The sequence below is a fragment of the Gopherus evgoodei genome, chromosome 7 (assembly GCF_007399415.2).
Source record: "Gopherus evgoodei ecotype Sinaloan lineage chromosome 7, rGopEvg1_v1.p, whole genome shotgun sequence".
NCBI classification, from domain to species: Eukaryota; Metazoa; Chordata; order Testudines; family Testudinidae; genus Gopherus; species Gopherus evgoodei.
This window is the reverse complement of record NC_044328.1, coordinates 40,983,308-40,995,610: the sequence shown is the minus strand read 5'-3', so window position 1 is coordinate 40,995,610 and position 12,303 is coordinate 40,983,308. Positions and strand designations below refer to the sequence as shown.

Genomic DNA, 12,303 nt, shown 5'->3' with positions numbered 1-12,303 from the left:
ACTTCCATTTACACTAGGCTGAGGCTCAGCTTCAGTTTTTATATAGAGAACCCCTAAAACTTGACTCTGTTTCCATAACTGCACTCATTCCAAAAGTGCAGCTGTGTTATAAGTGTGGAATATGAATCAGTTTATCGTCATAGTGGTTACTATAGAATTACCCAGCATTCTAATTCTCCTAGTGCAACCATCAAAACATGTTTTAAATCTCATAATGGTAGAGTGAGCAAAAGCATGGCTAGTGAGGAGAGGACATAAACCACCTCAAACCACTTAAAGTTAAAGTTACATTCTTTTAAGGTCCAATTCTGCCCACGTAGCTTTACAACTCAACTTCAATGGTAGCTACCTTTGTGGGCAGATCTGGATCCATACGATTTTGGCTAGACAGCTGATGTAAAGACTTTTAAAGTCTATGCTATCATAACATGTGACGATGTACTGTACACAAAACCATTTGCGTGCATTCATTGTTCTAGCTGAGTGAAGGTTCATTTGAACTACATTTCTACAGCCCTGTCATCCAGCAAGTATGGTTTGAAAATCTAGCTTTAATGTAACAAAAATTAGCATCTTTAGTACTTAACAAGACTGCAGTGTGCAAATTGCCTATACAATTGGGATGAACTGAATTACCTCTGATGTCTAACTCCCTTCTTTGAGAGTAGCAGCAGGTACAATAAGGAATAAATAGAAGCCACATTCTGGGACAGATAGCAGACTATAATGCTTTTGATACTGTATACAATTTGGGAAGTTATGAACAAGGAATATGGACAAGAAGCTACATTTGGATATCTTTCACAAGACATCCTTGCTCCTGAGCTGCCCAGCTGTATGTTATGTATTATAGCCACAGAGGGAAAAATGACTGCAAAAATTTCAGTGTGTAGTGAAGTACTATACAAATATCATCACAGAAAACCTTCATGAGCTCAGATAAGGCTGAAGAAAGAATGTGAAGCACAAGGGAGATTATGCTAGGTCATGGCAGGGAACAACTGAGGACTCTTTGTATGAAAAGTAGCCAAAGTGCCAGTTTGCTGGGGAGAAAGTTAAAGGAGACAAAGGGCATATCTACACTGTGGTATAATGTGCCCTGCTGGTAAGGGGTGGTGTGACTTGAAGTGTTCTAAAGTATGTTAATAGATCCATGTAGACAGGGTTGGTAGGAACTAAATTAAAGCACTCTAGGGAATATTAGTGTTCACCAGCAGCACCTGAACAGAGCCATTAATATACATATTAGGGCATTTCAGAAATCACACCCTGTAGGGCACATTACCTCATCCTATAGACAAACCCTGAGACCCTAGAGAGAATCAAAATTTTTCTGCCAGTTCATACTGGGTTTTTCAAAAGCTAAAGGTTGTGTTGGTGTTTTTATTTTAAACTGCCATCCCCCTCCTCCCTGCTGCCTTGGAACTGAACCTGCCTCCCCGCCTGAGTCCAGATTTGAATTTCATGCTTGGGACCAAAAGTCTAGCTCCCAAACACCCTTGAAATAAGGGGTTAAAAAAAAAACCTTTATCTCTAACAAAACTGCAGTTTAAGTTTAATCTATCAGCAGCACCTATAGCAAGTGTTCCTTAAATGAGAAGCACACAGCATGTATCTATTTGATTTATGGGATTACAACATGGTATTGCTATTTCTTTAGCATCTCATTTGAAAAATGTTTGTGGTTTGTCAGAACTGTAGAATTGGAGTCCATAGGAAACAGTATAGTGTTAAACACCATGGGCATACAAAGGTTGGGAATATGCTTTTAAAGTGCCTTGGCATGGGCTCTTCCTCAACTACCCTTTCATGTGAACAATCCAAAGGTCAGGGTGCCACAGGAAAGCTTCTTCTAAATATTTAAAAACAATTGTTGCCAGAAATGTCCTTTTTCAAATATTGTCAAGCGTTCCATAGAATCTCAGGGTTGGAAGAGACCTCAGGAGCTCATCTAGTCCAACCCCCTGCTCAAAGCAGGACCAATTCCCTTTCCAAAACCTCTCTGTCTCCTTATGCTTGGCTTTAGGTTAGAAACCCCTTTATGGGCTAGATTCTTGTACAGTTCCAATACAAGCTACCAGGTCCACACATCATCAACTTATGTTACTTGAGATGCTTGGATTCAACTCAGGCCATGTCTACATCTACAATTTTGCAGCGCTGGTTGTTACAGCTGTATTAGTACAGCTGTATAGGGCCAGCACTGCAGAGTGGTCACACTTACAGCAACCAGCGCTGCAAGTGGTGTTAGATGTGGCCACACTGCAGCGCTGTTGGACGGCTTCAAGGGGGGTTAGGGAAACGCGAGAGCAAACCGCGGGGAAGCAGGTCTCCTTCCCCGCGGTTTGCTCCAGTGCTCCCTGAACCCCCCTGCAAGCAGGTCTCCTTCCCAGCGGTTTGCTCCGGTGTTTTTTGAACCCCCCTGCAAGCAGATCTCCTTCCCCGCGGTGTGCTGTCGCATTCCCCGAACCCCCCTGCAAACCGCGGGGAAGGAGATCTGCTTGCACGGGGGTTAGGGGAACGCGAGAGCAAACCGGGGGGGAGGAGACCTGCTTCCCCGCGGCATGCTGTCGCGTTCCCTGAACCCCCCTGCAAACCGCGGGGAAGGAGATCTGCTTGCACAGGGGTTAGGGGAACGCGAGAGCAAACTGCGGGAAAGGAGACCTCCTTCCCCGCGGTTTGCTCTTGCGTTCCCCGAACCCCCCTGCAAACCGCGGGGAAGGAGACCTGTTTGATTAACAGAGAGGCTTCCTCTGGTATGCTGGGATACCTGTTTATTCCACGGAGGTCAAGAAAAACGCTGGTGAGTGTTTACACCTGATCACCAGCGCTGGATCCTCTACACCCGAGTTTCAACAGGTGTACGGTCAGCGCTGCAAACAGGGAGTTGCAGCGCTGGTGATGCCCTGCAGATGTGTACACCTCCTAAGTTGCAGCGCTGTAACTCCCTCACCAGCGCTGCAACTTTGTGGTGTAGACAAGGCCTCAGCTTCCCTCTGGGATACAAGGTTTTAACTGACTGGAACATAAAATAAAACGCCCCCAATACCAAAACACAAGTGGTTTATCCCACCAGAAATTGTTTAGGGTCCAAGGGCCTCTACATGGAGCAATAATGCAAACTACAGGGTGTAATTTCTAAAGCACCCAACATGCAATACATTAATTGGTCTGTGTAGACCAACCTGGTGCATACTAAAGATCCCTATTGTAAACCTATTTTAACACAGTACTGTTTCAAAGAGACTTGAAAACTTTATTTTTGGACAGCTACCTAAAACTTGAATTGCTTAAAATCTCCCTCCATCCCCCAAATGAAACTCAAACCCCGGAAGTCCTAACTGTATTTCAATAAAGAAAGCCTAAAGAGTGCAGTTATACTAACAAGGGTATTTTAAGCTCCTTTCAAAATGCTAGACATAAGCTGCTTACTTTTACAAGTGTTTTACATTAATGAAAAGGCTGTGTATTTGGAAACTAAGATCTTCTGGGTACTGCTATTCATTGTTAAAGACTTATTTTCTTCTATTCTGCTTCCTTGGTCCCTTATCTTGTCTCACTTGGACACACATGATTAAATGTCATGTCTGCTGTTGTTAACAGTTAATACACAGTAATCCATGTTATAAGCATCTTCAAAACCAGGGGCGGGCAAACTTTTTGGCCTGAGGGCCACATCAAGTTTTGTAAATTGTATGGAGGGCCAGTTGGAGAGGGGGCTGTGGCCCGGCCTCCACCTTCTGTCTGTCCCCCATCCTTTTTCTCTAATAGCTGCTCTGGGATCCTTGCCCCATCCACACACCCCGGCTCCCTGTCCCAACTGCCCCCTGCTACCCCATCCAACCCCTCCTCTCATTCCCAACGCCCACGCCCCCCTCCCCCCAGCCTCTTGCTCCATCCAACCCTGTTCCCAACCCCTATCCACACCACCACCCCCGACCACCACTCCAAACTCCCCTGCCCTCTATCTAACCCCCCTTGCTCCTTGCCCCCTTACCGCACTGCCTGGAGCACTGGAGGCTAGAAGTGCTACAGCTGCACCGCCGTGGTCAGCTCTGCAGCTGCACTGCCCCAGGAGCTCAAAGGCCTACCAGCCAGAGCACTACACCAGAGCAAGAAAGCTGAGGCTGTGGGAGAGGGAGGACAGGAGGGCAGGGGCTGGGGCTAGCTTCCCAGGCCATGAGCTCAGGCAGGACAGTCCCACAGGCCACAGTTTGCTCACCTCTGTTCTAAACCCACTTGTTAGATTCTGAAATTAATTAGGGAATAGGGCTGTTGAGTTTCTAGGAACCATATAGGAATCCATAAAATCTGACAGACAGCAAAAGATCACAAGAAAAAAAAAAGTCTGATGGTGAGGATTTTCACTGTAAGTGGCAGTGACTTTTATTTTAAGCCTGTTCTTTACATTTAAAAAAAATTTACAAAAAATTTAATAGTAAGGCAACTTATCAGCTGTCACTGTGAACCGGATAGTTGTCATTCATATTTAATACTAAACTGCATTCACACAGGAGCCACACTCTTGATCTGAAAGCCCTTTTTAGAAAGTTAATGGATACGGCAGGAAACAGCACTTTTACACAGTGTTAAATGTATGAATGCTTCAAGCAAGGGAGATGAAATATGGGTCTTTATCTACAACAATTAAAGTAAAGAGTTTATTTTTCTACTAACCAGGCTTGGAAGGATTCAGTTTTTAATGATTTTCAACATATTTAACCAGTCTTAGATATAATTTTATCCAAATGGAACATTTTCACTAGTAGGAAACAAATTTCATTTAGTGAAAATGGACAGAAGAAAAACTATCAAATGATTTTATTTCTGGATCGTAAGCATCATGCAATTGAAACAATACTACTTAGAAACTTCTCTAAAATTCTATGAACATTAGAATAGCTAATTGATGGGTGGGCACAGAAGGAGAAACTATTTTCTGACCTTACCAAGTAAAGTCTAATAAGCCTCAAACCATTGTTTCCCACCTCAAATCTCTTGAGGGAAGGAGTAGTATGTTTGTCTTTGCTTGAACTGAGTTGGCAGTTACAGGTTGGTATGCAATACCCCCATCTTCTCGCTGCTGCTGACTGAAAGTAAAGGGTGGGTTGGAGCATAGCCTGGCTTTCTTCCAGTTTGAGCAATGGACATTTCAAGCAAGTATATAGCAGTAACTTAGCTGACCACTGATTGAGATTTCCCATTTTTTCTTTTAAAACATTAAAACGAGTTTAAAAAAAGGCACTGACAAATGTAAGAGAAGAGTGGTTTTTCTTCTTAGCAAGAACACCCAGACTATTAGCTACCACACCATTACTGGGGTGTCTCTAACTAGAGAAATTGTTTGATTATTGGGGGTGGGGGGGGGGGAAGAGAACGGGACTGGAAATTGAGATGTTTTGCCTTTTTGTGCCTGACAACTGTCTATCAAGCTCTCTTAACCATGTCCACTCCATTTTCTTGAAAACTGCAGGACTAAACTTCAGCCCTAGTTACCAAAAGAGCATATGAAGGAAGAGCACGATGGAGAAAAGAAAAAACTGAGTGACAAACTTAGATGAGGGGATTTACATCACAATTTACAAGAGGAAAGGAGGGCAGGGATGAAAAATTTGTTAAAAGGTCAAAATTCAGAGAACAAGAACTCTGTTCTGTTTGTGCATATTTCTTTGCTAGATTTTTTTTATGCCATACATTACTTGATTTAACTTTTTTTATAATAATCCTTCTGAATATGTGAGTCCTCTATAGTACCTTTAAATTGCATCCCAGTTCCCAAAACATCTGTATAGGTTAATAGTTGGATTCTCCTATCTTTTGGGTTCAATCTTCGGATTCTCACTCAGGTAGAAAATCCAATTATCTAAAATGGGGTTTGCCCGTACACTATTAAAAATATTCAGCATTTCAGAATCCAAGATTAGACTGACAGAAGGTGGCCTGCTAGGTTCTGGTGTGGCTCACTTTTACCTCCATCTACATCCTGTGTGAATTCAGTCCAGAGTTGGTGAAAAGCCAGTCACAGTTATGGCATGTATTCAATGTCCACAACATCTCCAACAATACACAAAATGAAAAGCATTTAAAAAAAAAGAGTGAAGATTATAAATAGATTGCCTTTGTAACAAAAGATCTCAGCACTGGAAAATTTGGCTTTTCACAAGTAAATCTTTGAACCAGTTTGAAATTCCATTCCCTAAGGCACAATGCTCTGTTTAATCAAAGATGGTACTTTCCCCATCCCACTGGGCAAGAAACGGATGTAAAGGTTTATTACTAGGACACAGAAAAGCAGCTTTTTTTTTTTTTAAATGGACAAACTATAAGTCATAAAAACAAAACTAGACCTGGAAACCAGGTATTTTCTGTCAGGCTGTTCTGAAGCACACAGGTATCTGATACAGCACAGCCAAAACATTTTATATGATTGCGGGCTCACATTCTCTGGGTTATAAGTCAAATTCACTGTAGAGGCATATGAGAGAATTTACAAGTCAGTTAAGTCTCGGCTTTTGTAGTATTGGAAAACAGGCTAAGAAACACAAAGGTAACCTGTCACGGAGAGAACACAAACCACACCCACAGTTCAACTGTAGTGGTGAGGCACACTACAATAAAGTTGAGTTTGGGAGCTGGAGACAAGGATTGGTTTAATGCAGCCCTCCAAACGACAAGTCTGTACTTGAAATTAGATTGTTCATGTTTTTTACCACTGGTAAACTCAAGCTTGTGAGGACTAACACACGTCACATACTGGCTTTCTCTGCCGATCTGAGATTCTACAGAGGAAAGGGTACAATAAAATCACAAATTATCCCTGTTATTTCTGACTCATCTGTATTTTGTCCTTCTAGCCTGAAAAATTTGAAAAATCTCAATATATTTTCTCTCTATAAAACAGGGATACCGTAGAGTGAACTAAAACCATGTAGGTGTTTCTTCACAGACAATACTGGATGTGGTTGGAGACCGTACCTGTAGTGGAGTGTTAGTAAATTGTAAAAACTGTAGAAAATTAAATGAGGGAGACACATTTTACACAAACTCGAGTATAAGACAGGGAAAAGTCTGCATCATTCCAACTCTGATAAAGTGCATGGTCTTCGGAATTCCTGACCTCGTTCGTGGATCCATTTATTGGATACTATAAGAGACAAAAATAGTATTGGTCACCACTTCTATTTAAACTAAATACACATTATCAGCACATGCATCAGAAAAGCTTTATTTCCCAACTATAAATGTCAAAGCAATGGCTTGAAATTTGACATACTAAGCCTGGGGGTATGGCTACATTTGGAATTTCAAAGTGCTGCCGCAGCAGTGCTTTGAAGTGTGAGTGTAGTCGGAGCGGCAGCGCTGGGAGAGAGCTCTCCCAGCGCTGCATGTAAACCACACCCTTTACGGGTGTAGCGTGCCGCGCTCCCAGCGCTGCCGCCCTGATTACACTGACGCTTTACAGCATTGTATCTTGCAGCGCTCAGGGGGATGTGTTTTCACACCCCTGAGCGCGAAAGTTGCAGCACTGTAAAGTGTAAGTGTAGCCATGGCCTAAGAAGAAAACCCCACAATATTTGCAAATTGAGAAGATCTTAGTATGAAGTAGCTAGGTATGTACCAGCTCACTTCTTTTGAAAGGAGCTGGTGGCTATACTGTATCCTACCACAAGCAGTGAAGTAAAAAAAATTAAAATCAGATATTTGGCATAGTAGGGATACTTACCCCACTTGTTTCCAACTAGTACTGGACAGGCTGCATGTCTTGTGCTGTAATCTCCTTCTCCACTTGGAAAAAGATTGTACCAGAATACAGCTGTTCCCTGGAAATTTCAGTACAAACATAAGATTTTATTCTATGCAACACAGTTTATTTCTATCAGGGTTAATAAGCAAGGACTTTAAAATAGGCTAATTTTTTTAATACGTTCATTTAAAATTAAACTTGACAACCTGTTAAAGCCTAAACTTAATATTCATTTAAATTGAATACAAAATATAATAAAGTTCTAAAGAAAGTCAAAGCACTGAAACTGCAAGAAGTCACTGGCTAAGCACCTGGAACCTGTGTTTGCTGCAGTGCTACACCAGCTTTTGATGGCAGCAGCCTCTTCTGTAGATGCAGAGAAAATGTTTTCTTCATTTCAGTTTCTTCAACTAGTTCATTCAAAGTTAAGAAACCGATTGGAAGAGAGAAGCTTTATCTACATTGTGGAATAATCCACATTATGGCAAGGTGTGATTCCTAGAGTGCTGTTTGTTAAAGTGCACTAGGGAACCTTTAGTATGCACCAGTGTCTATAGGTACCAATTAATGTGCAACACTGCAGATGGAGGGCGGGGGAATTTCTAAAGCAGAGTAACGAAGTGCAAATTACACCACCACACAGGCAATCCTTAGGTGTGAACTGATGAGATATATTAAAATCATGAAGGGCATGGTGATAAACTATCAGTTCAAATTCACTAGCCATAGATCTATCCTTTGTTTTAATAAATCCAAAACATTTGACTTTCATGTGTCCAGAACACAAGGTTTATTTAAATGGCAAAAACCTTTGTTACTGCAGAGTTAAGATCTCCAGTGACATCTTATGTCCTTCCAGAAGTTTAGGTTAAGCAAGACTCAAACTTCAAAAAACTAGGAAATGCAGAGTTAAGGTAAACCACTCACATAACCTTAAAACTGCCCTCTTTGAATAATGCCCCATAACTCACATACTGTCTTTTCACTGTAAATTAAAGGAGTGTCCTGTACCTGCCCAACACTCACTCACTCAACTCTCCTGACAGCACACCACACTTGTAAAATTTAACAGCTGTTTCACGCTTACTCACAGGATACCACCTAAACTTGTACTTTCCCTTACCCATCTACAAACTGTTCTCATATTCCACCTCACTATTGACAATTCATGTGGCAAGACCCTCCTCTTCCCCTCCCGAAACTTGCTCCTGCGACAACCTACACAATTTTGTAATAAAATGATCCACAGTGGCTCCTCACAGTACACATGCTGTTTGTTTTCCCTTCCTCGCACATAGGAGGAGTGCAAATCCTGAACTTCTCATATACTCAGAGTTCTGTGACACTTCTCAAACTCACTTCTCAGCTCACAAACAAATCGCTACCCCTCTGCTACCTCCGCCATTAAAACCATTAAAAACACACCTGGAACGCAGCTGCAGTGCACATGGATAGTTCCCAGTGGATACTGTCAGTTCCAAGGGAGAAGAGGTAATGTTATGTGGGCATTTACCTTAACCCCGTATTTCCTGAAGTTTGAGATTTGCTGAACTTGATGTTCTGGAAAGGCACTAGCTGTCACTAGGAAATCTGAACTGTGTTATTTTTTTGCCATTTGATTTCCTAGTTATTGGGGGGTGGGGGGTATTGGTTTCTTTTAGACAAAGAAAACTTGTTGGTAGGAGTGAATGGTCATTGTGGCAACTGAACATTAGAATGCAAGCCAAGTGGCCTATCAATCCTGGCCATATCTCCCCCACCCCACCAGCTCAGCATCACTGAACAGCCCTATCCCTCCTAGCTGGCCCCCACCACACTATTTCATCCAGGCTTGGAAGGGCATGACCCTGATGTGTGTGATAGTATAGCCAGGTTGAATCTAGCTCTCTCCCAACAGATCAGAGAACCCGAAGAGATCCTTAAGAGCCACCATCATTTTCTAAAAATGAGTTTTATTCTGTGCACTGCTTGGCTAGTCTGGGTTTCCCCTCCAAATAGAGTCTGACCCAAATTACAAGGTTAAGTTTTATGTTTTGGACCTACTGGCTTCAGTAGTCTATGATTCAATACAAGTTAAAAATTCATAATTATGCACAACAGCAAAAACTGAAACACTGCAAAAGCACAGCTAGATTTGATCTGAAAATACACTGCTACCTCAATATAATGCCACTCGATATAACACGAATTCAGATACAATGCGGTATAGCAGTGCTCTGGGGAGGCAAGGCTCCGCACTCCAGTGGATCAGAGCAGGTTCAATATAACACCGTTTCACCTATAAAACGGTAAGATTTTTTGGCTCCCAAGGACAACGTTATAGTGAGGTAGAGGTGCATGTGTAATTTTACTTGCATAGGTAGCTCCACTGAAGTAAGTGGCACTGCTTAAGTGTTTGCAGGATTTCTTCAATCAATTCATTTTGAAGTTTTCATTTTTACATGTAAACATCCAAATATACAGTTCCTCATAGCTGGATGTTAACGGAGGGAAAGTGGGAGAGTAACATCTAAGATGCATTAAAACTCATCTTACCTTTTTAGGCCAAACACTAGCTCCTACTTCAGGGAATACAGTAGCTCCCCCTGCTGATACATCACTCATCTGTAAAGGAGAGAAAAATAAGAGCAGCTTTTACCCAGTGCTTTCCAAAAAACCCATCACTAAAATATTAAGTTACAGAAAACCTTCATTTCTGACTCCATATTAAGGGCACAATTTCTGTGACTAGCTGTAAAATTGCATTTGCTATGGCCCTGTTGCATTAAACAGAAAATTCGTAGCCATTCTTGTTCCAGAATTTGTAAGGCTTCCGGACGCCTCGATGATGAGCAGAGTACAAATACCGTGGCAGCTAGAAAAATGGAGTTAACTTATCTGTAGCTAGAGATTCTTTGACGTGTGAGGTCCCTATCTGTATTCCACACATGGATATACATGTACTCCGTTCACCTAGACTGGAAATTTCTTGGCAAGTAATGTCCATTGTTCTGCACCTGCACACTTGGTCTCCTCATGCTCCAAACTGAGGATATGAAGGGCAGTGCAAACCAGCACCTTTCCAGTTCTTCTTACTGTGAATCAAGAAAGATCAGAAGCAGAGGGGAAGGAGGGCACACAGAATACACACAGGGACTCTACACTTTAAAGAACCTGCAGGTTACAGATAAGTAACCGTCATTTCTTCAAGTACTGGTACCTGTGTGTATTCCACACTGGATGATTGGTAAGCACTATTCAAACAGAGGGAGGATGAAAAGATGCAGTTTGTATAGATGACTGTAAAACTGCTGTTCCAACAGCTGCATTTGCAAAAGAGGCCTATAGTAAGGCATAATGTTTCACGAAGGTATGGATGCGCTCTACAGACGTTTAGTATAGGTACCTCTATAAAAGATGCTGTTGAGGTTGCTTGTGGTCTAGTGGAACAGGCTTTCACCCATCTGAAGGAGGAATATGCACCAGCTGAGACAACGTGAGCAGATAATGCTTTTCCTTGCAATCGCTCTATTACAACAAGTAACCCTGATGACTTCCTAATTGGTTTTGTTCTTTGCAGATAGAATGCTAAAACCCATCTGATGTCATGAGATGGAAGTCTCCTCTCATTGGAATTATGAAGTTGTAGGCAAGGCAACCACCAAAAGTCTGTGTAGCGCTAGTGATGCCATGCCATTCTTTGCTAACACCAGAGTGTCCCACCAAAGAAACCCCTGGGTGGTGAAGTGGGAGAGAGCGGCAACAGTTGAGGTGGAGGAAGCAGTATATCTACTCTAGCACTGGATAGCAGCTTGTAAAAGTGCTGGTGGTAAAATGGCTGAGAGGCATGTCCAGGTTTATAACCCCACTCGTGGTATTTTCTCTTTGAGGCTGGGATATAAATGCTCAGGGAGTGGAGAATTGTCCACAGTCCTTCAACAAGTGCAATGACTCATCAGCTTTCCTGTTGAAGAGTTAGACTGTAAAGGAAAATCCTCAATGATATTCTGGACCTCCCTGGGGAACCCTGAAGAGCAAAGGCATGATTCAAGTATCATAACTATAGCTTTAGCAACAGCTCTAAACATGGGATCACCCCCCTTCACTGCTGCTTAGAATGAGGTCTCAGGCACCAGTTTGATTTCCTTAATGTCATCTTGGAATTGAGTCCTGTCCTCCTGAGGAAGCAGGACACGGTAGTTAGCAAATTCTGACTTGGAGGTTGGCTGATGAAAATCCTTTCCAGAAGGTCAAGGCATTTAGAGCCTTTACCTATTAAAGCTGCCCTGGGGTATTGCAATCTTAATCTCACTGTGAGTGCCTGCACCACTAGGGAGTTACCCTCCGGGTGGGTAAAGAGGAATTCTGCTCTTTTAGCCTCCTTGGGATGGGGTCACAGGGTATGTCACAACCTAGCCTAGCAGGTTCCAAAATGGCCTTGTTCACTGAGAGGGACACCAAGAAAGGCCCATGGGTTGTAAGATGTCAAGGAGTTTAGGATGTGTGTCATGGACCTCATCAAGAGAGCTGGAGCTCAGTCACCACCCCCTGCAAAAATACCCGGTATTGGCTATGGCCAT

General features: G+C 42.5%; 1 protein-coding gene across 6 annotated transcripts in view; it reads right to left on the bottom strand.

The window, feature by feature from the left end:
- Nucleotides 1–4,349: 4,349 nt before the first annotated feature.
- Nucleotides 4,350–12,303, bottom strand: part of P4HA1 (prolyl 4-hydroxylase subunit alpha 1) — a 73,262-nt gene continuing 65,308 nt past the window's right edge. For all 6 annotated transcript variants that reach the window (XM_030568552.1, XM_030568553.1, XM_030568551.1 and 3 more), the window contains 3 exons: nucleotides 10,280–10,348; nucleotides 7,724–7,820; nucleotides 4,350–7,144 (listed from right to left, as the gene is read on the bottom strand). In XM_030568552.1, coding sequence (XP_030424412.1) covers nucleotides 7,074–7,144; nucleotides 7,724–7,820; nucleotides 10,280–10,348 — 237 coding nt within the window. In that variant the 3' untranslated portion in view covers nucleotides 4,350–7,073. The remainder of the gene's footprint in view (nucleotides 7,145–7,723; nucleotides 7,821–10,279; nucleotides 10,349–12,303) is intronic.